Source organism: Maniola hyperantus, chromosome 1 (genome assembly GCF_902806685.2).
Source record: "Maniola hyperantus chromosome 1, iAphHyp1.2, whole genome shotgun sequence".
In the NCBI taxonomy this organism is placed as follows: Eukaryota; Metazoa; Arthropoda; class Insecta; order Lepidoptera; family Nymphalidae; genus Maniola; species Maniola hyperantus.
In genome coordinates, this window is record NC_048536.1 from 1,661,216 (window position 1) to 1,687,404 (window position 26,189).

At 36.4% G+C, this 26,189-nt stretch overlaps 2 protein-coding genes across 5 annotated transcripts in view; both read right to left on the reverse strand.

Annotated features, from left to right (window-relative positions):
* The window catches only part of Zir (dedicator of cytokinesis), a 375,809-nt gene that overhangs the window by 194,069 nt on the left and 155,551 nt on the right, over positions 1-26,189 (reverse strand). The gene's annotated exons all lie outside the window — the stretch shown is intronic.
* Positions 1-26,189, reverse strand: part of LOC117982606 (uncharacterized) — a 141,536-nt gene that overhangs the window by 18,647 nt on the left and 96,700 nt on the right. For 2 of the 3 annotated variants that reach the window (XM_034969004.2, XM_034969079.2), the window contains exons 2-3: positions 18,585-18,834; positions 8,153-8,338 (exon numbers count right to left, since the gene is read on the reverse strand). In XM_034969004.2, coding sequence (XP_034824895.1) covers positions 8,153-8,338; positions 18,585-18,834 — 436 coding nt within the window. The remainder of the gene's footprint in view (positions 1-8,152; positions 8,339-18,584; positions 18,835-26,189) is intronic. The other variant, XM_069500551.1, reaches the window with a different exon arrangement.

Sequence of the window (26,189 nt, forward strand, 5' to 3'; positions counted from 1 at the left end):
CGGCACTCACGGTGTGCACGCAATTTGGTCTTAGTACCTATTAAAAATCCAAGCATAAATTTCATGATTTTCGGACGGTGATAAATAAGAATCGATACTAATTTTAAAATAATTTGATCCATACTAATATTATAAATGCGAAAGTGTCTGTCTGTCTGCTAGCTTTTCACGGCTCAACCGTTCAACTGATTTTGACGAAATTTGGTACAGAGATAGCTTGCGTCCCGGGGAAGGATAGGTTACTTTTTATACGGGATTTTCAAAAACTTAAATTCACGCGGACGAAGTCGCGACCATCATCTTGTGTTAATAATAAAAAGGCTTATTTAATATCATAACATTATCAATGACATGATAATCGTGATATATCGCAAAATCACGTATTTTTTATGTTTATGACGTAGGTAAATAACGTGCATGAAAACTAGACCGAAGGAAAGAACTAGTCAAAAATAAGCAAATTTAAAAGCGCAAAGATAAAATATATCGATCTATCATCAAAAATAAACTAATATCAGGGTCACTGGTAGAGATCTCTCAATAGAGATTAGTACTTCCCTGTCCACTTTTACTCTCTTTTTCGCTTTATTGTAAATTACAGGTAAGGTAAGGTTTTCGTACAATACAAAATCAAAATAGATAAATAAATAAATAAAATAATAAGTTTCAATTAATTGTACATACTTAATTAAATTATGGTGATATAAATAATTATAATACTTTAGTATAAGTTACCCAAGAAAGGAGACAGGCAGATTTAGATTACTGCAGGTACAAGATTGTCAGGCAGGTAAGAAAGATGAAAAACAAGATGTAGACGTGGCATAATAAATAATAGAAACAGCAAGAATGTTGTACGGACATAATATTGATAATAATATGATCTATTTTAATTTTTATCGTAGTGATAATAAACCTACTATCTACGTCAATGACACACCTTACAAAAATCACGTTCTGAGCGTAGCAATCAATTAAATTAATATTTGAACGAGATCTATAATAGCTTGTTCATACAATATCCGCGCATTAAAATTTAAAAATGAAAACCGGCCAAGTGCGAGTCAGGTTCGCGCAATGAGGGTTCCGTACCGTAGGTACTACAGTCGTATTTTTTCGAAATTTTGCAGGATAATTCAAAAACTATGATACATAAAAATAAATAAAAATCTGTTTTAGAATGCACAGGTGAAGACCTTTCATATGATACACCACTTGGTATAGTAATCTTACTTTGAAAGTTGAAAATAGCAATATTTGTTCATGAACACATTTTAATTTTTTCTTGTAATGTAACCACAAATTCACGGTTTTTAGATTTTTCACCTCATGCCTGCTATAAGACCTACCTACCTGCCAAATTTCATGATTCTAGGTCAACGGGAAGTACCCCGTAGGTTTCTTGACAGACAGACAACAAAGTGATCCTATCAGGGTTTCGTTTTTCCTTTTTATGTACTGAACCCTAAAAAATACCTACTTAGTAATAGCAATCACTTGATATCACAAAGAGATCATATCATACATACCTATATTAGAATCATGATATTTCTGCTGTCCATTTCTTTAAAGGCCTGGCCGAAAAAATAGTTTTTAGTTAATATCACCGAAAACGTGAAAATTTTCTAAAATTGATATTTCTGAAGAATAGTGCCACGTACGTAGAACCGAAACTTTAAGTTTCGCTTTACGTTGCAGACTTTTTCAGAAACATCGGTTCTTTTCCATGTTTTTTGGCGATAACTGACAAACTATATTGCGTTCATTCATGTAGATAAATAATAGGAAATGATCAAGCATATAATCTTAATTAGATGCCTCGATCACGTTGGGAAGCACGTGGAGCCACGAGTACGACATCGGACACCTAATCTTTTGTTTTCTACACGCCTATAATACGGTAAACCGTCATAATTATTATAGTCATTATATCATCTATGTATCTATTAAATATGTACTATTAACTCAGTGGTTCCCAAAGTGTGCGCTGCAGCCAGTGGCGTGCAGGTCATAGAGGCATAAATGCACTGCTTACCCCAGTTGTAATAGTTCAATGCATATTTTTCATTATGACCTGCCAGTAAACAAGTTCCTACCTAACTAATGCCTACCCTGGCTTCAAACTCTGTGCACGCCACTGGCTGCAGTGCCCTAAGTGCGCCGTAGAGGCCTGTTTACCATTTTCTGAATATATACAATAATACCAGAACGCTGGCAAAAACGAAGACAGGTTATTATAGTACCTACTGATGACTACTGATATGAAAAAAATGTGTATATAAAAATCCTATAATTTTGTAAAAGTTTACAATGTATTGCAAATAAAACATCTGACTGACGCTAGAGGTCAACGAACGTTGCGAAAGTAGGCCACTCGAAGTCAATGCCGCGTCGTGGGCGGGGCATTGACCCAAGTTTTGGACGCCATACATTGCGTGTTTGAAAAATTCTAAATCACTAAAAGTACAAAACGAGGCAAATGGTTATTGAAATTGGATTGTATTTAGGTAGTATAAAAAAAACGCTAAGTTTTTTTCTAGCGTTCTGGTTCATTCTGGATCATTATACCCTATTTCGAGTAGCTAAGGGGTGCCGAGACAAAATACAGCTAAACCTCCAAGTGTGCCGAACTACTATTATCGTACCGCAAGGCATCGTCAAAGCCTGCACCCTTACGAAGTCAAAATTCCACGGACAGGTACGAGCGATTTGCATCCACGTTTCTAATTATACCGCTAGGATATGGAACGCCGCGCCCTTTCGGCGTCAGTTTTCTCCTCCACTTTTAATATGGGTACCTTCAAGTCAAGAGTGAATAGGCCTCTTCTAGACAAGCGCGCTCCATCTTAGGCTGCATCATCACTTGCCACGTCTGATTTCAGCCAAGCCAAGTACTAGTCAATACCCTTATTATAAATTCGAAACTGTGTTTGTTTGCTGGTTTATTGGTTTGTTGATTTGTTGGTTTGTTGGTTGTTGAAGTTCCCACGGGATTTTTAAAACCTAAATCCACGCGGATGAAGCCGCGGGCATCAGCTAGTCTATAAATAAAAATAAAAATTCTTAAAAAGTTTGGGAATCACCGTATCAGCTATCAATCTGTCCCAAATAAATAACTCTGTGTCTGAGAAGAGTACCTAATCCACTTTGACCGCGATAACTTCTTGGAATTAAGTGATATGCCTAATATTGTACCAATAAGTTACTGTCCTGTTTGTTATTGTAAACGGGTAATAAAACATGTTATGGAGCCCGTGAGTGCTAGACCTTCGTTATTTTATAAAAACTATGTGTTTAGGTAGTATAACAATAGCGCTAAGTATTTGCTAGCATTCTGGTTACATCCTGTATTTAATGCGCGTAGAAACTTTCAGCTTTATAAAATAACGAAAGTCCGTGTGGGGCTTATTAGTTGCGTAAATACAGGGTGTAACCAGAACTTTAGCAAAAACTTAGCGTTATTGTTATACTACCTAAAACACAATCCAATACTAGTAACCATTTATTTGCCTCATTTTGTAGTTTTAGTGATTTAATATTGTTCAAACCCACAATGTATAGCGTGCAAAACTCGGGTCAATACTCCGCCTACGACGGTCAGTCAGATGTTTTATTTGCAATATATCCTAAACTTTTACAAAATTATAGGCGTTTTTTACATTTTTTTCGCGTTTTTTTGTGGTATCATATCAGTAATCAATATCATCAGTACTATCATCTGACTTCATTTTTGCCAGCGTTCTGGTTACAACCTGTATGATTGTATTTAAATCTTTTTAAGCGTTTGCCTGCAATCAAGCCAAACAAAATAGAACCATAAAGACATCTCGAATTAAGTAATTTTTAATTTAAAATCTCAAAAAATTAAAGTCTTGTTTCTTTATAGGTAGGAAAATTATTATTTCTTTTGTTTAGAAATTCAAATTGCACAGACAAATCATTTTATATTAATTTATTGGTTTGAATATCAATTTCGAAAATACAATTGAAAAAAAATGATTAGTAATAAAAAAATGGGTGAGCATTTATTGACTTTGAAATTGAAATTATTCACGTGAAAGTAATTTGAAACTTTTCTTCGTTCAATCATAGACCTATTAAATACTCCGTTCAATTTATTTATTTTTAGTTCTAAAAATAATCCAATTGTTAGAACTTTTATTGTTTTAGTATTTTATAAGAAGAATTGTTTTTGTTGTTTCAATATTCTTGAGTTACGTATTTTGTATGTAGGTACCTACCTAAATCTATCTTAGTGAATATTATTTAAATACGTATTAAACTATAGGTAGGTACCAGTGGCGTGCAGGGCATAGAGGCATAAATGCACTGCTTACCCCAGTTGTAATGGCTCAATGCATATTTTTCATTATGACCTGCCAGTAAATAGGTTCCTACCTAACTAATGCTTACCCTGGCTTCAAACACTGTGCACGCCACTGGTAGGTACCTATTATCTATTCCGTACAAAATGAGTTTTCACGCGCCATTTTAACTTAATGTGTCAACTGTCATTTCAAAAGTACGATTCACCTTTAGAAAACACCGGCCAAGTGCGAGTCAGGCGTATTTTTCGACATTTTGCACGATAACTCAAAAACTATGACGCATAAAAACAAATAAAAATCTGTTTTAGAATGCACAGGTGAAGCCTTTTCGTATGATACCCCACTTGATATAGTTATCTTACTTCGAAAATTGAAAATACTAATTTTTAGTTCATGACCACAATTTAATTTTTTTTGTGTGATGTAACCACAAACTCACGGTTTTCAGATTTTTCCCCTAATGTCTGCTATAAGACCTACCTAACTGCCAAATTTCATGATTCTAAGTCAACAGGAAGTACCCTGTAGGTTTCTTGACAGACCGACAGACAGACAGACAGAGTGATCCTATAAGGGTTCCGTTTTTCCGTTTGAGGTACGGAACCCTAAAAGGACTAAGGGGCTTATTCCACCTTCCTAAATCCTACGTCCTAAATGGTATTGTTACCATCAAACTAGCCAACTTTGCCATTCAATGATTATCATGATCAACTCATCGCCGACTCACTACAGAGCACAGGTCTCCTCTCAGAGTGAGAAGGGTTTTGGCCATAGTCTACCACGCAGGCCAAGTGCGGATTGGCAGACAAAAAGCAATTTATAAGCAAATTAGCTTTGTATTTTTTTTTGATAAATAACTAACATTTAAACCAAAATTTGTTCGATTTTGATGGCGGGCAAAGTAATCCAGACTTTCAGCCAACATTGCCCACATCAATTTTTATCCAAATATCACTTGAAAATACGTGAAAAATACCATGACCATAATTTAAGGCTGTCTTGGGCCTAGGTTTCAAAATTTGACAACTAGTCAAATTAGTGGGTACCTATCTTTTTATCAAACGTCAAAACACGCGTAAACACAGTTTAAGTATGCGAGCTTCTATGAAATACTGGCATGTGATGCCAAAATGATTTGATGTGCTTTTTTAGTTTAATCGATAATTTTAAATGGTTATTACACTTACTAACAAAGGACGATTTCAAGTATTTTGGAAGCCCCTTTATTTAATAATCATAGGCAACAACCAACAACCCTATTATGTCGTTTGAATCGTCCTCTAAAGAAGCCCCTATCTTGATTATGAATTCCTGTACTAGTCAATCACGTGACAAGAGTTATCGATCGCGTCTTACAACTGTCCCCACGTGGCATCTGCCCCCAATGTGAACTGGAGTGTGCAGTGTGCGCTCGACTGCTATCACGAGATTAGCTTGTTGCTATCACTATCATCAGTGTGAACTAGAGTGAAAGAACTTTCAGTTTGATCCTGAAGCGACGATATGTCAAAAATTAGACTATGATGACTTAAAATCAAAGAAAAATAGGGCTTCTTTGTACCTAAATATTTTTAAATACATATCAAAAATTGCGGAAGCGGCAGGATTCGAACCGGCATCTCCTGGGATCGAACCCGACGGTCTGACCGCTAAGCCAAGGCTCGCTTGTTGCCAGTGACGAAATTTGTGATAATATGTATGTGCACTCAGTACTTAAGTGACTGTGAATGCCATCTGTGTACCTATAGGGTAGGGGCTACTCTAGTGACGTCGAAGCCTCGACGTTTTGTTATAAGTTCCCTATATTTCACCTCCTTGGGGGCTGAATTTTCAAAAATCCTTTCCTAGCGGATGCTTATGTCATAATAGCTATCTGCATGCCAAATTTCAGCCTGAACCGCCCAGTAGTTTGAGCTGTGCGGTGATAGATCAGTCAGTCAGTCAGTCAATCAGTCACCTTTTCTTTTATATAATTATAGATGTGAAAATGAATCTGTCAGTCTGCTAGCTTTCACGGCCCATCTGTTTGACCGATTGTGGCGAAATTTGGTACAGCGATAGATTGGATTCCGAGCGGCATGCGCCAGTATATTGTATGCTGTGACAACATCATACTGCAGTGTTTGAGGCACGGAACCCTAAAAAACCAAATCTGTACCAAATGTCAAAATCAGAAGAGCCGTGAAAAGGTAGCAGACAGCGAGACCTACGTATAATATTATTAGTATGGACATGGATACTCGCACCCGTGCTCCTAATTCAAAAACTTTTTACAAAAAAAATAAAACCGACTTCGATACACAAACACTAAAAATTGAAAAATAATTTAATTTATTACCGAATATTATATGTATACAAGAGTTAATATAGTTCCATAATAATATTTATTGGTGCCGGTGCCAATTAGCTTTAGCTGCGCGAAACGTCTAGACTTCATATTTTAATGAGACTCCACCATGGCACCTCATTGGCACCGACCCCAAAAAATATTATTATGGAACTATATTAACTCTTGTATACATATTATATTCGGTAATAAATTAAATTATTTTTCAATTTTTAGTGTTTGTGTATCGAAGTCGGTTTTATTTTTTTTGTAAAAAATTTTTATTTCACAATTTTTAGTGGCCCGGAATTATGCTACGACTGGTTAAAAATCTACTGTTTACTAAGCTATTACACTGATCGCGAGCAATTTACTCTTATCCGTTGAGGAGTTGCAGTATCTATCTTCGAAGATGTTCATCAGATCTTCAGCAAATTTAAATGGGACCAACTTTGAAGTATACCCTTTCAAACAAAAAAAGAATTTTCAAAATCGGTCCAGGCGTCTTCGAGTAATCGGGGAACATACAAAAAAAAAAAAAAAAGATTCCGACGAATTGAGAACCTCCTCCTTTTTTTGAAGTCGGTTAAAAAGGTTGCTAAATGTAGTAACAGTGTGACTCGATGGGAGAAAATTTTCGATGAATTCCCAACAAGTCACACTGTGACACGAATGAGTGTGACTCGTTGGACACCCGTCTGCTAAACTGGTATAAAATAAAGACGTTGCGTCCGCAATATTCCCGCTCGGAAAGATTTGGAGACACAATTTTTATATTTATTAGCCAATTAGCCCCGATTCGGGGGAAACAGAACTCAACCAAATTTAAATTCAGTGCAGCTCTTTCTTTCCAACTCCAGAAGAAAAGGACAGATGGTTTTAGACTTCTATTCCTGTCAATCATGAAAACTCGATCACCAAAGTTAGCATTATACTCTAAGATCCGTTATTAGAAATATCTACCCTCATCTGTTATTTAATCGTGATAGAGAATATAATATGATAGATAGGGCACCTATTCCGTTGTCTTTCTCTAAACTAAATTTAGAGTATCTGCATCCTTTTCTTTTTACAATGCTAAAAAGGGACAGAACATAAACTTTACATTTAAAGACTCTAAATTTTAGTGCACGCTACAAATTTAAACAGTAGGGTCGCGACTGTGCGCTAAAATCACGGGTTTTACCATCTAAAAATTAAATTTAAAACTGTCAAACTGCGTCTGTCCTTTTCATATTAAATTAGTAAGAAGAGGATGCGAATACTCTAAAATTAGGTTGTGCTCAGAATCAGTACCAGTGTATGGTTGGATTGGCAATAAAATAAACTTTCATTTGATGTTACGTTGGAGACTTGAAAATTCACACTTAGGGTCCAGAAGGGGATAGAAAGAGTCTGACTGAACTTAAAATTTGCATAGTTTTGGTTCACTAGAATCAGTTTAAAATTTGAATACAAGAAGTTGGAAATTTTGAAAAAAAATGTGGAAAAAACGTACGCGGGAATGGGTAGCGTGGCGGACGCAGCGTCAAGCGGAGCGGGCGCGGGCGCGGCGGGCGGAGCGGCGGGCGGTGCGAACGCATAAGCGTCGTTGGCGTCGTCGCACTCAAGTTTGACGCCCGCGTCGGCTTCGCGCCGCCGCTTTGAGTCCGGCGCTTCCCAGTCGTCGGTTGCCTCGGGTAATCTGCGCACACGCGACACTCTGGTCAGATTTCCCCCCTTCTGGGAAGAATATGGGAAAATGCATCATTTACTCGTATTTTTGATATTAATCACAAATAAAATCACCCTTTGGACATCAGTGTTTCCTGGTACGTATAATTAATTAGAATACTGCAAAAGTACGTTCAAGGCAAATAATGTATTTTGGCATATTTTTGGCAAGCACGTTCCAATTTAAACCTCAATGCTAAGTACTAAAAAACTACATAAAAGGACTTCTAAAACTATCGCTTGAAATCAAATTGTCATACATGTAGGTATATTATTGGAATGTCAACTTTTGGGATGAATGGAAAAATGCATGAATTTGTATCATTACCTAGGACATAGAATACATTTTTATGGCTATAATATTTTTCCCCTGAAAAAGATCGGTCATTGTTGCGTTACATTCAAAGATCAAATTGTTTAAATTTGAAATTCGTGGACAAAACGCAGAACCAACCGCTCTTGGGCGCGCGTTTTGTGCGTGAACATGGTATACCTACTATGATGAATTTCTATTTTTTGAAAGTGGTCGAAAGTTGAGAATTGCTGTTGGCATAGTCGTAAATGTGAGAAAGTAAAAATCAAACATTAAAATAAAACGAATCAGTGCATTCAAATGCAAATCGTCATAATATTTAAAGAGAGGTTAATTAATTGTAGTGCCCTCTAACCAAACGTACATATAGTACAGTACGCGACAGTTCGAGATGGCAATCGGGGTGGGGACGCCCTGCACACCCGCACAACCTCTGCGCTAACCCGGTGCGGGATACATTACAATTTCAATCCATGTGACGTCACACGGCTACGATATCATGTGTTTTGGATATTTGTACAACAGATAAAAAAAGCGAAATCTTTAAAATGAATTATAAAATTCATTATATAATTTTATAAACTGAAATTAACATTTTTCGATTGCTTATTGCTAATTCTATATTGTTTACACACTTTTAGAATTTTTCTCGCTTGGTGTAAAATACCCTATTGAGTTTGTATGGAGTGAGTGACGGGGAGTCCTCTGTTAAGTAAATATTCAGCGCGAACGTTCAACCTCAGTCCTCAATGAAGAGATCCAAATGCAATGACGCAAGTGCTAACGTGATAATTACCCTATAAGTGGAACTCGTTTATCGCGTCGTCTCCGCAGTCACATTTGCCCGCATCAAATGCGGTATTTTTAACCGACTTCAAAAAAAGGAGGAGGTTCTCAATTCGTCGGAATTTTTTTTTTTTTTTTTTTTTTTTTATTTTTTTTTTTTTTATGTATGTTCCTCGATTACTCAAAAACGCCTGGACCGATTTTGAAAATTCTTTTTTTGTTTGAAAGGGTATACTTCAAAGTTGGTCCCATTTCAATTTGGTGAAGATCTGATGAACATCTTCGAAGATAGATACTGGAACTCCTCAACGGATAAGAGTAAATTGCTCGCGATCAGTGTAATAGCTTAGTAAACAGTAGATTTTTAACCAGTCATAGCATAATTCCATGGGGCCACTAAAAATTGTGAAATAAAAAATTTTTACAAAAAAAATAAAAACCGACTTCGTTACATAAACACTAAAAATTGAAAAATAATTTAATTTATTACCGATTATATTATGTATACAAGAGTTAATATAGTTCCATAATAATATTTTTTGGGGTCGGTGCCAATGAGGTGCCATTGTGGAGTCCCATAAAAATATGAAGTCTAGACGATTCGCGCAGCTAAAGCTAATTGGCACCGGCACCAAAAAGTATTATTATGGAACTATATTAACTCTTGTATACATAATATATTCGGTAATAAATTAAATTATTTTTCAATTTTTAGTGTTTATGTAACGAAGTCGGTTTTTATTTTTTTTGTAAAAATTTTTTATTGAGTAAACTAATTTATAATCTAAATATCATTTTAAACCTGCCTTGTGGGGCTGCCCTAATAAACTACGGTTACAAACAATTTAAATGAGCTCGAGAGTTCGTTACTTGAATAATTTTTAATACATATCAAAAATTGCGTAACCGGCAGGAATCGAACCTGCATCTTCTGGGTTCGCGCCCGATGCCTTGACCAACTCGGCCACGGTTTCGCTTACCGCCAGTGACGAAATTTGTGATACGTAATATGTTCTCTCAGTACTGAAGCGACTGTTTAATGCCATCTAGTAGCGACACTTTGCAGTTATTGAAACTACTTTCAAAGGCCCATATTACAATGAAGCTCTTTGAACAAAAAAACTAAGTCAAAATCGTTTCATTAGTTTAGAAGCTACGATGCCACAAACAGATACATACGTCAAAATAGCACCCCTCTTTTTGGGTCGGGAGTTAAAAACAGAAATAGAACAGACAAGAATAATAAAAATTATCATCATGATTTTGAAAAATTATCATGATGATCGTTATTTTTAAAAATTGGTTTTTATTGTTAGAAATGATACAAGATTCTTAATTTATTTAATGAACGTATACTTAGTATATTTAACTCATTCAATATCAGACGATCTGTTGCTAGGAGGCATGAATCTCGAATTTTGTATAAATACGGGTATTCGTACGTTTGAAAGTCAGTCTCTCTCTCTCTCTCTCTCTCTCTCTCTCTCTGAGACTCGGAACGATTAATTATTAAATACCTTCGGTGTTTAGATCGTGAGCTGGATAATTAGATTTAATCGCGCTCTAATTAAATAATTTGTTTTGTCATTAGCTTTTTAGATTAAATCTCTCGGAAAAACCTTCATGTGCTACTGAACGCAAATCTCGAGAACAGCTGAACCGATTGCGCTAATTCCTTTTTTTTAATATTCCTTGAAGTATGGTTCTTACGGAGAGAAATTAAAAAAAATAGAAAATTAAAGAATCGACTGTTAGGCGGTACGAAGTTCGCCGGGTCAGCTAGTAAGTAGGCTATATTTTATTTTCAAAAATTAGAGATCGCTACGAAAATTGTAATAAGCTACCTGGGCGAAGCCGGGGCGGGGTCAGTAGTAAAGAAAGAAGAAGAAAAGAAAGAAAAGACGTTTATTTACCAAACTGTGCCACACCTAAGAGCTGGTTATTCCGGTGCCTCCTCCACCTGAGCATAAGCCCAACGCGCTTCAAGCAAAAGAAGCGCCGGAACATCTCTCTCTCCATAAAATATAAATTAGCAATTAAGGATGTCATATCAAAAACTGCCTAGTTAGTATATACTTTAGTCGATTTTGGTTTGTTTTTCGGTCTGTCAAGAAACCTACAGGGTACTTCCCGTTGACCTAGAATCATAAAATTTGGTAGGTCGGTAGGTAGGCTGACATTCGGGGAAAAAATCTGAAAACCGTGAATTTATAGTTACGTCACAAAAAAAAATTAAATTGTGGTCGTATTTTCAATTTTCAAATTAAGATAACTATATCAAGTGGAGTATCATATATGAAAGGTACCTGTACATTCTAAAACAGATTTTTATGCATCATAGTTTTTGAATTATCGTGCAAAATGACGAAAAAATACAACTGTAGCACGCAACCCTCATTGCGCGAGCCTGACTCGCACTTGGCCGGTTTTGTTTCATAAGTTGTTACCTACCTAGTTTTCATGCGCGTGCTATACCCAATTGTTTAGTTGTAGACATAATTTTATAATAGGTATTAATTTTGCATTGGAGACTGTTTAGGTTTAGTATTTTATATATGTACTAACTATTTATGAATAGAATAGAATAGAATAGAATAAATGTTTTATTCAAGTAAACTTTTTACAAGTGCTTTTGAATAGTCGGGTAGTTTTAATTTACCACTGGGTCGGAATGCCGTTCCTACCGAGAAGAACCAGCAAGAAACTCGGCGGTTGTAACTGGCACTGTTTGTTTTGTTTTATTTGTTTCTATGTAATTGTTACTGTTTGTTTCCGCAAAATAAATAAATTAAATTAAACAAACTGTCATGTGTGGCAATGTTAGTACGACTATATAGGTCCTTAATCGCAAATCTTATAATACTGAAACATGTATACATTATAAATTGCACTAGTTCTCTTATCGGGAGAGCGTAGATAATTTTTGAATGATATCTGTAGCACGAAGGTCACATGCGTGTATATTTAACTCGGCGTGTGTATAAATAGAGCACTAGGAAGCGGTTGAAACTAGACTATTTGAGAGAGATGAATAAAAGTAAGATATTATTATGAACACGTCTGCCACAGAACCGATGGCCGCTGGGGCAGACGTGTTCTGGAGTGGGTGAGATCTTGACAAACAACGTGAAGTGAGGTTATGTTGACTCAAATATTTTAAAGAAATAATTGTTTTGTTTTGAAAATTGAGTACAATTTTTCCTTTTGTGCAATAGTGGGCTACGGTACAATAGACGATTAACATTTCACAAGCAAGTACCTCTGCTTGAGTGAGAGGGACTATAGGCCTAGGCGCCACATTAGTTTTATATCTGTAGGATCTGTGAACCTAAAGCATTTAAAAATGTAAATCTCTATTCCCTATCCTGGAATTTCGAAAATTCCGGCCTTATCTCTTGTCCACATTATAAATGAAAACTCTGTGCAAAGTTTCAGATTTCTGGACCCAAAGATTTGGGCCTGTGATTGATGAGTCAGTCAGATAGTCAGAACTTTACTTTTTATGATTTGATGATTTAAAAGAGTTGCTTTGTCTTCCTTTAGTGTGCTCTTCTTTTATTTTTCTTTTCAAATATTTCCTTGGCCTTCCTCTTCCACACTTTCCTTCTGTTTCGTACCATGGCCCAGTACCTCTATCGTAAAACAAAGTGGTAGGTGTCTCTCGACCAACATACTAGACACTGGGGCCGATTCTCTTGTACACAATCTCTAAACTAAACTATATTAACAGGTCTAAATCTAGTGCTATCCTTTACCGCAAGCAACATTATGAAAAGGATAAAGGATAGATAGATTTAGACGTGCCATTTTAGATTAGTTTAGAGATTGTGCACAACGGAATTAGCCACACTGTCGTAATAACGCGCCGATAGTAGGTAGGTACATATCTGATTATCTTATAAATATATAAAAGGAAAAGGTTACTGACTGACTGACTGATCTATCTGATCTAATAGATCAGTCAGTCAGTCACGCTGCTCATACTACTGGACGGACCGAGCTGAAATGGCAGCAGATAGGTATTATGACGTACGCGGACGAAGTCTCGGGAATAAACTAGTAGGTATAATATAAGAAGATAAACAAGGAAAATAACAAACAAAACATATACAGTGCGAAAAGGCTATCTTGGCGCGTGGCGAAAATCGGAACTAACGTTGCCGTCAAGTTCTTCTTTGAATTCTACCTTCAATATATAATAATTTTCTTTTTCTATTTTGAGTTATTCTTTGAGTTGTTCTTGTTTGAATATTCTAAGCCTTTGCTCTCCAACAGCGCCCCCCTGTCAATGTCATTCAAGTGCCAAGAGAGCCTTGTCCCACTGTAAACAACGGTTGTAGTAAAAATTATTCAATGTTAACAGTTTCTATCACCACAACAGATTGTATATAGACTATGGAGATTGCATCTGTAGTGACGAACAGTAGCGAAGTGATTCACAGACAGTACGTGCCAAAAATAGGAATTAGCACGTGCGTCGGTACCACGCGCCATGTGCCGCCAAGATGCGAATCTCGTCCCTTGTGAACTAGACACTGAACGGCTTTTTATAGGAAACCTCGGAACTTGCGCACCGCGATGAATAGATACACCTTGTTATAATTGTAATTTATTTACTCTACTCTGTAGAATAGATGCCCATTCGGATTCTGAACGTCGCAGAACTCGAATTATCACTAAACCATATATTTATTTATTTTTATAGAAAGATTAGCCAATTTTTTTTATAAATGACTAATATTCCCCTTTCCTCTCCAATTAAGCGTCAAGCTTGTGCTAGGAGTAGGTACGACAATAGTGCAACGGGCGGGGTTTGAACCGTCGACCTTTCGGTTTTCAGTCCACTCCTAAACCGGTTGAGCTATTGAAACTCATTACTGACCCCACATCAGCCAGTCTTCATTTCTAATTTTGTAGCTGTTATATCTCCTTATTCAAGTTTAAGTAAAACTCAGGCACGGATCCAGCCCTCAAAAAAGGTTGTGGGCAAAGCCACCCGAAAATCGCCCACATGCGAACGGGATGACTACGTAAAATTTTGCAGTAGCAACAGCAACGCGACAGCAGTAGCAATCCGCTAGTTCGTTTGCTGTCTCTCTTCTTCTTCTTCTTATTTTGCTTTGTGTCTATTGCTGTCTCTCTCTAGCCGGACGTTTGACAGCAATGATCGCAAGATTTACGCCTATGGCAAGCCTGTCGCGAGATACAGCGTCGCGCGCCGGAATATGAATTCGCTCATGATCGATATAATTCATTTCTATAAAGGAGATGTTTGCAAAATATATACGCTTTCACCAAGATTTTGTACAGTTTCAAAGTGGACAAAGCCGTGGGGCCAACACCAAACACGATAGACAGAGAAAGTGCACGTCACAAGTCTATTAGGGTTGTGGGCTTGCCCATCGTGCACACAACGGTGGATCCGCACTTGGTAAAACTCCAATTTACTTATGAAAACCTCGATGGGAGCTTCGTATTCGTGCCTTTTGGCGTGGAGACCTTGGGGCCGTGGGGCCCGGGGGCTCGAGCGCTTTTTGAAGAAATTGCGAAAAGAGTTATCGAGTCAACCGGGGACCCGAGAGCTGGCAGCTACCTTGGTCAAAGAATTAGTTTGGCCATCCAAAGGGGTAATGCTGCCAGCATCTTGGGTACAATGCCTCGCTGCGGTGGTCTCGACGAGGTTTTAGATTTAATTTAATTTATTTAGTTTTAATTTAATGTTGTTTTTTTTTAGATTTAAGTTTATTAATAGTTTATTTGTTAACCATTGATAATAAAATATTTACTTATGTAGTTTTAAGTATCTATCTCAATTGTCAAGCATATCAAACTCGTGTTAACATAATTGTCACAGATGTTTGTTAACATTTGCGATTACACAATGCGTATTCACCACGTGAACTTTTTCACACGTTCCCATTGGTTGGTGACTTCCGCATTTAAGTCGATCAATATTGACTTGCGTTTGTCTTGAAGGCATTCATAAAGATCTGATATAGTAGGTAAGTAAAGTAAAGAGACAAATTCTATAATTTTATAACTATTCAATGATTGCAACTTAGAAGAGCAGCGCTCAGTCATTAGATTTTTAGTCGCAGAAGGTGTAAAAACAATGTGTGAATTTTTTTCTAGAATGTTGATACTGTACGGTAAAAGTTGTATGAACCGTGCGAATTTTTACAAGTGGGTACGGTTTAAAAGTGGCCGAACAAGCCCTCGTTGGAATCGAGGATTGACGGAGTTATTAGTGATAACAGAAGAATTACTGTTGAAATGATAGCTGAGGAAGTTCAACTAAGTGTTGAAACTGTTCACAATGTCATTCAGAACAATTTAAACCGTTTTTGAGCTATAGCCATTTGTCTCTTTACTTATCGAATGACCCTAGTATGTACCTGTTGGTCTCTACACAGGTATATTAAAAGAAAATCTTTTCCTTTTTATCAACGACTACCTGATGCCAGCGACTACGTACGCGTGGATTTAGGTTTTTAAAAAAAATACATCTTTATGAAAAAGAAATACGCATTTATTATGCAGTTATGATTATTAAATAAAATTACGAAAACCGACAAGGCCGTATGAGATTGATGCCTTTGCTTTTCCGACAAAAAAATATTAGTCTAGTTCTTCAAATACATAAACGTTAAGTTTATTTTAATTTATTTTTATAAATAAGTTAATGTTCTAAAAATACGTTTAATAAATGCTTATCTCATATTATTATTGTGTTAATTTTTTCGCAAATGGTACGAAAAGTAGAGTATTTACCTCGGTGATAAAGCTGTCTTAGTCTTGGGTGAACTTAAATCCCTCGCTACACTCGCGATTTAAATCGCCACCCGCGACAGAAGACACTGCTTTATCCCCTTGGTTAATAATCTACTAATTTGTTTTTAAAGGTCTTTTTAAAATTGTGCCAGGGACCCTGAAGTAAGTTTGCAAAACCTGTATCTCAGGGTCCCCGAAATAAACTATACCCATGGATGGCAATAGAAAAAAGAAATATAAGTGTCATATTGAATTAATACAGTGTATTTAATTAGTATTTGTAGTTTTATTTAGGTGTTTCCTATACTATTAACATTTGAATTGCAATCTTTGCGACCGATAACAACATCAAACAAATGGTAATGGTGCCAATAGCCTAAATGTGCGAGTTAGGTACTAATGTGGTTCATATCAGTGATGTAATGTGTTTATATTAGCAATTATCTATTATGAGTTCAGTCGGTTTGTAGTTTGTTAGGCTGGTTAGTTCATCGTCTTCAATAAGTATATCAGCTACTTCCGTATGTGGTGTTGGTATTTACATTTCTATGTCAAAATTTTGATTTCATGTTCCATCGATGTTCCGCGCGATTCCCTACGAGAGATATTTAAGGAATTCCCAATATACCTATTTACAATAATATAATTTTTGTACGACAAAACATTCACAGTTACAAAAAAATCTGTGATCTCCATGATAGGCAAACTAGAAACAAAAATAAGCTAGCTACTCCTGCGCTCCGCCTCTGGAAGGTGGGAAAGTCATTTGTGGGAATGAGTGTAATATTTTATAATAAAATTCCACAAGCAATTTTAGACTTGCCTTTAAACAAGTTTAAAAAATGTGTTAAAAGTATGCTCCTAAAAAAAGCATATTATACAGTCGCAGACTATGTAAACGATAAAAAAGCTTGGATTTGACTCGCTCCAGCAATGCACGGGGCTGCAATGGCTTGTATAGTACGGTATAATAACATTGTAAATTGAATAATTAAAAAGAGCAACCGCCGACTTTCTTGCTGGTTCTTCTCGGTAGGAACGGCATTCCGAACAAGTGGTAAATTAAAACTACCTGACTATTCATAAGCACTTGTAAAAAGTTTACATGAATAAAAAAAACATTCTATTCTATTCTATTCTATTAGACATCAATCTTGATTTAATCAATATTTTTATGTTATGGCAACATCAGTACCCTTATTATAAATGCGAAAGTGTGTTTGTATGTTGGTTTGTCCTTCAATCACGTCGCACGTCGTTTTTCTTCATTAAATGTACCTACCTACTTAATATTAGTGTAGTTTCCTTATTGTTTCTTGGGGTCATCATTATCTCAAATAAACTACATAATATTAAGTAGGTAGCCATGTTCTTTTCCTTGTCATCATAGCTTCCGATGCTTGTTAGGATAGGTATACCTATATGACGTGAATATGTTTATTTATATAATCTAATCATACATTATTATATATTTATTATACCTATTGTGTTCAATTTTAGTTTCATGATTGTTTTATATTTTCTTTTATTTGATCTTTTAATGTTGTTTTTGGAAATGGTAACTTATTTACTGAATGAAAACTTCTTTTGAATCGTCACTATCAGAGATCTGTTCATTAGTAAATAAAATTAATATTATCCTTAACATCTATATTAATCCATACTAATATTGTAAATACGAAAGTATGTTTGTCTCTCTGTCTGTCTGTCTGCTAGCTTTTCACGGCTCAACCGTTCAACCGATTTTGACGAAATTTGGTAGGTACAGAGGTAGCTTGCAACACGGGGAAGGACATAAGCTACTTTTTATCCCGGAAAATTTAAGAGTTCCTACAGGATTTTTAAAAACTTAAATCCACGCGTACGAAGTCGCGGGCATCAGCTAGTATAAAAACATGTCGTTTAGCCACGAAATAAGCTTAAAATCATTAGTGAAAATAACCGAAGTAGAAACTCTGTAACTTACACTACAGACACACAGAGTTGCGTGTAGTACTTACACGCAACTCTGTGTGTTGTGTGTAAGTACTATCCAACACACCTAGTTTCTCCTTTCACCAAAGGTTGCCTGGTAGAGATTGCTGTGAGCAACAAGGCCGCCTTTGCATACAATTTTTTTTTTAGTTTTAGTTTCTTTGTTTTTTGTCATGTTATGTAATATTTTTGTGTGCAATAAAGTTTTTTTTTTTTTTTTATAAAAGCGCTTTTAAGTTTTAGAGCGCTACAAAAATTCAGAAAAGTAAGATCCGAAAACGTTCACTAAATCATTTCAAAAGTACAATCAGCCAGAATACCCTATCATTTCTATCTATTCTATCTATCTCAGTAGTATGAAGAGTTAGCTTACCTGTGCACGGGGTCCGGGCCCAGTCCGCTGTCGTTGCTGTTCTCGCAGGCGTCGGGCGGGCGGACAGCGTGTGTGTTCGTGTAGTGGCCCAGTTTCCCGAATTTCCCGAGGTGGGCATTCTTCCCGGGGTGCACCGTCTTCCCGGCGTGGAACATCTTCCCCGGGTGGGCGCGCTTATGCGGCGCGCGCATTACCTTTCTGTGCACGCGTGCGCTCATTGTTGCGGACGTGGACATGGTCATTTTCATGCCTGTCGACAAACATCGAGTGTTAGATCGACGTTAAGGTGGAAGACATGGTCTGCCCGCGAAATTCAAATTTAATTTGGTTTTTCGCAATTTGTAAACTAATACGACAAAGTAGGCTTATGGCATTCAAATTGAGCTCCTAGCAGTATCATCTTCACAGGCTTATATAAAAATCTTTACTTGAAAGTGTCCAGTTTAAGAAATTAGTCAAAATAATGAGTTTGATGTGAGCTACTCACAAATTAGTCATTATTTTGACTAATTTCTTAAACTGGACACTTTCAAGTAAAGATTTTTATATATAAACCTGTGAAGAGGATATTGCTAGGGGCGAAATTTGAATGCCATAAGTCTACGTTGTCGCATTAGTTTACAAATTGTGAAAAACCAAATTAAATTTGAATTTCGGGGGCAGACCCGTGTATTGGGCCTTAAAAGGAGATGCTTCAGGCTTAAGCAGACAAAAAGCGCGACTGTGTCGGGTTTTAATTCTTACGACTCGTAAGCCATAACGCATTGCAAGCAATTTCTTAAATCTAAACTAGTATTTTTTATTCCATTACAAGTTATGTTAGGACTTGTCTGCGATCTTACTTGGAGGTAAGTGATGATGCAGTCTAAATTGGAAGTGGATTAACTTGGCAGCTTTTATTAAACCCTTAGTAGCATCGTACCGGAACGCACGGTAAATCGCTTGACGGCATTAGGTACTAGTGTAGCTAGGGCAAGCAAACATGCAGCACATTTTTTGTGATATGCAATTATTAATAATTATGTGAGCAAAACATGCTGAACTTTACTGTTACTATTTATCATAGTGTGTCGAGACGCTAAAGCGATCTCTTCCAGGCAACCTTTGACGAAAGGAATCACGAAAGCACGGGTTGGTGCTGCAACCCAATGGCCCTAGCCTAGGTATATATTACTATAAATTAGACTACAAGCACATATATGATGAGTTGGCATGTGGCCTAAATCCAGATAAAATCGGTAGAACCACATTTTTAACCGACTTCAAAAAAGGAGGAGGTTCTCAATTCGTCGGAATCTTTTTTTTTTTTTTTTTTTTAAGTATGTTCCCCGATTACTCGAAGACGCCTGGACCGATTTTGAAAATTCTTTTTTTGTTTGAAAGGGTATACTTCAAAGTTGGTCCCATTTAAATTTGGTGAAGATCTGATGAACATCTTCGAAGATAGATACTGGAACTCCTCAACGGATAAGAGTAAATTGCTCGCTATCAGTGTAATAGCTTAGTAAACAGTAGATTTTTAACCAGTCATAGCATAATTCCATGGGGCCACTAAAAATTGTGAAATAAATTTTTTTTACAAAAAAAGTAAAAACCGACTTCGATACACAAACACTAAAAATTGAAAAATAATTTAATTTATTACCGAATATATTATGTATACAAGAGTTAATATAGTTCCATGATAATATTTTTTGGGGTCGGTGCCAATGAGGTGCCATTGTGGAGTCTCATAAAAATATGAAGTCTAGACGATTCGCGCAGCTAAAGCTAATTGGCACCGGCACCAAAAAGTATTATTATGGAACTATATTAACTCGTGTATACATAATATATTCGGTAATAAATTAAATTATTTTTAAATTTTTAGTGTTTGTGTATCGAAGTCGGTTTTTATTTTTTTTATGTGTTGAAATTCTTAATTTAGCTGTCCATATTCCTTTGCAGCCACGGCCTTGAACTAGGTTTAAAAGATAATGATTCTCTAGGTCGCACCAGGGTGACTAAGCAGCATTATGGCCAATTCACATTACGCCAGAAGTGATATCCATCCATACTAATATTATAAACTAGGTGATGCCCGCGACTTCCTTCGCGTGATTTGGGTTTTTAAAAATCCCGTGGGAACTCTTTGATTTTCCGGGATAAAAGTAGCCTATGTCCTTCCCCGGGATGCAGGCTATATCTGTAACAAATTTCGTCAAAATCGGCCGAACGGATGGGCCGTGAAACGCTAGCAGTCAGACAGACAGACAGACAGACAGACACACTTTTGCATTTATAATATTAGTATGGAAGTATGGATGGATGTGAAAGTGTGTCTGTCTATCTGCTACCTTTTCACGGCCCAACAGTTCAACTGATTTTGATGAAATTTGGTACATAGCTTACATCCCGGGGAAGGAAAGAGACCCCGGAACATTTAATCCCGGAAAATCAAAGAGTTCCTATAAGCCGTTCTATTACTAACACTATAGTATTGAAATATGAATTTTGAATTTGAATGAAACATTTAGGGATTAGATGATTTCAGATGCACATGATTCCAAATGCACTGCATTCATTACATTAGTTAGATAGCTAAATACACGAGGTTTGACGGCTCTAAATTAAACTTAAAACTGTCGAACTGTGTCTGTCCTTTTCATATTATATTAGTAAGAAGAGGAATGCGAATGCTCTAAAATTTAGTTGTGCACAGAATCAGTACCAATGTGTACTAGCCATTAAAGATAGTGATCGGCGGTAAAGACGACAAAGTCGTAAATCTAAGTGCTGCTGTGAATAATGAAACAATTGAAACTCCTAATCGTAACAGATGTTTTTTATTTTCGTCAGGTTTGGATTCGGTTATGATTGTATCTAGGTATTTTTGAAGTAAGACTTCTTTAGGTGAAGTTTGATAACTCGCATCATTTTAGGCGTAGTTCTTGCATTTCATGAAGGCCACTGACTCATGCTTGTGTTTAAATCGTATCGGTATACCAAAGGTACACACAATGTGTGCGTTTGACAGCGCTTGCTTGCGACTGATTGGTCCGACATGCACGCACACTTACGCAATGACCATGTAAACGACGTCACCACAAGTAAAGTTCACTAGCCTTCGTAGAATGCAAGATCTGTACTTCAATATATCATTTATATTTGAACCTCAGATGTAGAATTGGTCCAGAGACCAATAGCTACTTTTAATTAAAACACAACTAAGTAAACATTTCAATTTCCACACCGGTTAAGAGAATTAAAATAATTCTCTCGTAGCCATACAAATTACAAAGTAAAACGACGTCCTTCGTAATGTGCGTCAAACGTCTTAATTGAAGGCCATTATAACAAATTGCTCCAATAAGTAGCTACTGCCCGCGTTTTAAGCTTTCAATTCACGATCCGGTTTCACTCCGGTTCTGTTTTACACTAATTTTGAAGTAAAACTTTTTTAAGCGCAACTTGAGAGAGTAACGCAGATCTTTTTAACCGACTTCAAAAAAAGGAGGAGGTTCTCAATTCGTCGGAATCTTTTTTTTTTTTTTTTTTTTTTTTTATTTATGTTCCCCGATTACTCAAAAACGCTTGGACCGATTTTGAAAATTCTTTTTTTGTTTGAAAGGGTATACTTCAAAGTTGGTCCCATTTCAATTTGGTGAAGATCTGATGAACATCTTCGAAGATAGATACTGGAACTCCTCAACGGATAAGAGTAAATTGCTCGCGATCAGTGTAATAGCTTAGTAAACAGTAGATTTTTAACCAGTCATAGCATAATTCCATGGGGCCACTAAAAATTGTGAAATAAAAATTTTTTACAAAAAAAATAAAAACCGACTTCGTTACATAAACACTAAAAATTGAAAAATAATTTAATTTATTACCGAATATATTATGTATACAAGAGTTAATATAGTTCCATAATAATATTTTTTGGGGTCGGTGCCAATGAGGTGCCATTGTGGAGTCCCATAAAAATATGAAGTCTAGACGATTCGCGCAGCTAAAGCTAATTGGCACCGGCACCAAAAAGTATTATTATGGAACTATAATAACTCTTGTATACATAATATATTCGGTAATAAATTAAATTATTTTTCAATTTTTAGTGTTTATGTAACGAAGTCGGTTTTTATTTTTTTTGTAAAAAATTTTTTTCAGACGGAAGAAGAGTTCATAGGTCACTTGGGCAGAAAATGGCTGCCAAACAATCAGCTATTTTGAAGTCGCCATCTTTTATCGGGGTGGTACCATTAGTGGTTAGTACCGTAGATTAAAAGCTCTATTTTTAGTTACAACTATTTACTCCTGCGCGCGTTAGTTTTTACTTTAACCTCGCGTAAGGGCTACATGCATATTTTTTTCGATAACAAATTAATCCAGGACTGTGATTTCACTTGGTGACTTGATGCAGTTTAAGTTGGGCAAATCCTCATAAAGTCGACATTGGGCTTGGCATTGGTTGTGGGTACATTTTATCCACAACATTTAGCTGTATTATTACAATCTCAATTGTTATGATTGGCTGAATTTGTGCGATCCTTGTTGCAACAATGCATTGTAGCCAATAGTAAGCGTGCGTCCACCAATCAGAGGTGATTGCGATCGTGACATTGTAGCTGTTATTCTCTCGCAATCGCGCAGTTGACACAACACATTTTAGACGTTGTTTAAGTTAATTTTTCAATAATTGGGAATTGAATTGATTGAAGTTAATTTTTAAGACGTTATTTCTGTAATAGTTTATTGTGTAAGATCAACTAACAAAATCAATTTCTTTTCTATTCATTCGTCTGCATGCAATTGTTTAGTTTCAAATCTGAACCGGACTGCAACCGGGGTCCGGGACCGTGTAGACAGAACCTAAGTGGTATTGTTTTAAGACTTTTAAGTGAGTTGAGGAGTAGTGATTGTGGGATGACTAACATTCAACGTTTATCAATTTACGAACAAAAGTATACAATTTAACATAGGAATATCTTTACTTGGTGTTTTGGAAGATTTTCGTTTAGGTCATTACCATTGAAATTAAAGTAATTTTAGCTGATTTTCATAAGTTATTTTTAGATACCTTAAGACGTAGTATACTACAATTATTTTAAAGTATGCTTATAAAATTATTACTACACACTTGAAAAGAGAATTAACTACACGTTACTACTGATTAATTATAATATAAGAAGCAGCTACTATCTTGAATATGAATTCCGATGTTAGATTTTTATTTGCCAAATACTTTGTTGTCTTCTTTGACAAAATAAAGGTTTTATAAAGTAAAGATGAGTATTTATAGGTCCATGAGTAAACTGTTATCATTTTGTTCGTAATTTTTCGTAATAACTTACGAAACTACATAATCACTGAGATACGGAATAGGCCTGCAGATTATGAAACTTGTTATAAAACTTTTGTTTCATAACACGTCCACTAGTATCTGTATAAGATTTCTTGTTGCGTCCATTTCTAGGGACAGCGGAAAAACGGACAGTGGCCTATGAGGTTACCGCAGCAGGAATTACTACCCTTTTTAGGGTTCCGTACCTCAAAAGGAAAAACGGAATCCTTATAGGATCACTTTGTTGTCTGTCTGACAAGAAAACTATAACTATAACAGACTTTTAGAGCGTTGCCCCTGTCGTTGAGACCGACAAAACGTCATATATGTAGCCTGTAGGTATGAGTGACAGACAACGCTCTACAAAGCAGAAATGTCATTCTAACTAAAGGCCGATGTACATTACTTTCGGCCGCGTACTATACCTACGTATTTTCAATTATTTACAAGTTAAATTACTTCCAATTATTATAAAATCCATTTAATTATCATGTTGCTCATTAAAAAGTATTAATTCTTATAATTAAGAAACTATTTAGGTTATCTAAACTATTAGTGACAAACAAATATCAATAATGGACTCGGGTCATAGGTATCGCCATTGAGTTGTCGCATTACTAGAGGTACTTTGACGACCTCCTTGGCGCAGTGGTAAGCGCTGTGGTCTTATTAGTGGGAGTTATAAAAAAAAAACTATCAATTATGTGCATATACAGCATTGCAAAGGTCTCCGGTTCAAATTTTTTAACAACAATAATCCATGCAAATTGACGACCTCCCTGGCGCAGTGGTGAGCGCTGTGGTCTTATTAGTGGGAGGTCCCGGGTTCGATTCCTGGCAGGGGTTTGGAATTTTATAATTTCTAAATTTCAGGTCTGGTCTGGTGGGAGGCTTCGGCCGTGGCTAGTTACCACCCTACCGGCAAAGCCGTGCCGCCAAGCGATTTAGCGTTCCGGTACGATGCCGTGTAGAAACCAAAGGGGTATGGGTTTAATAAAAACTGCCATACCCCTTCCAGGTTAGCCCGCTATCATCTTAGACTGCATCATCACTTACCATCAAGTGAGATTGCAGTCAAGGGCTAACTTGTATCTGAATTTAAAATTAAAAAAAAAAAAAATAGTGAAGAAAATACATTACAAACTTTCAACTAGTTATCGATGCAAATAGTGAAGAAAATATATTACAAACTTTTAACATTATCGTTTTTGGTGAAACAGTTTGCGCCTCTAGTTAAATTACAACATCTCCCTGGGTATCCCACTGCAAGACGCATGTCACACATAAAGTACCTAATGTACGGAGTTCGTTACCCTGCAGTCTGACGTCTAGACATAGGCTGGTCAAATAGAAATTTCCTTACATGTAAACAAACATCTTTTTTTTAAATAGACATAGCGAGCAAACGAGCAGGCGGGTCACCTCATGTTAAGTGATTACCGCCGCCCATGAACATTTGCAGCACCAGAGGAACCGCAGATGCGTTGCCGGCCTTTAAGGAATTTGTTGGTCCGCCCGTTGAATAACCCCATGTTGTAATCTAGTGGTAACACCGCCGATGGGAGTTGGTTCCACAGTTTGCATGTGCGTGGAAAGAAGGATCTGGCACAGCGAATGATCGAAGTCATCTGTAGAACATCTACAGAGTTATACCACACGAGTTATCTACTCATTGTGGTTATACTTGGAGTTTTGCAATCGTGTATACTCTACTAGCTTATACTCGCGACTTCGTCCGCGTGGACTACACAAATTTCAAACCCCTATAATTAACCAACCCCCCCCCTCCCTAAGTGGAAATAGGGGTTTGAAATTAATTTAATTTTCAAAAACCTAATATTGAATAGCTATACAAATTTTAAACCCCTATTTTATCGCCTTAGGGGTTGAATTTTCAAAAATCTTTTCTTAGCAGATATCTACGCTATAATAGCTATCTACATGCCTTTCAGCCCGATCTGTCCAGTTCTTTGAGCTGTGCGTTGATAGATCAGTCAGTCAGCTTTTCCTTTTATATATTTAAGAAGACAGAAAAACTAATAAAAATATTTGACCGAAAACTATAGTCACTTATCGGTAAGGCAATGTCTGAGAATGTCTAGATAGTGAAGTGGACAAAAATATTAAATACTAATCTAATTCTTGTTGGACCGTCTATCGCTATTCGCAAACAATGGGCTAAACCGTTTGTATTTGTTGTTTAAAATTGAAAAACCTGACTGCAGCGCCAAAAAACAAACTAAAAAGCATAATTTTTCGCATTAGAACTTTTTTTTTTTTCA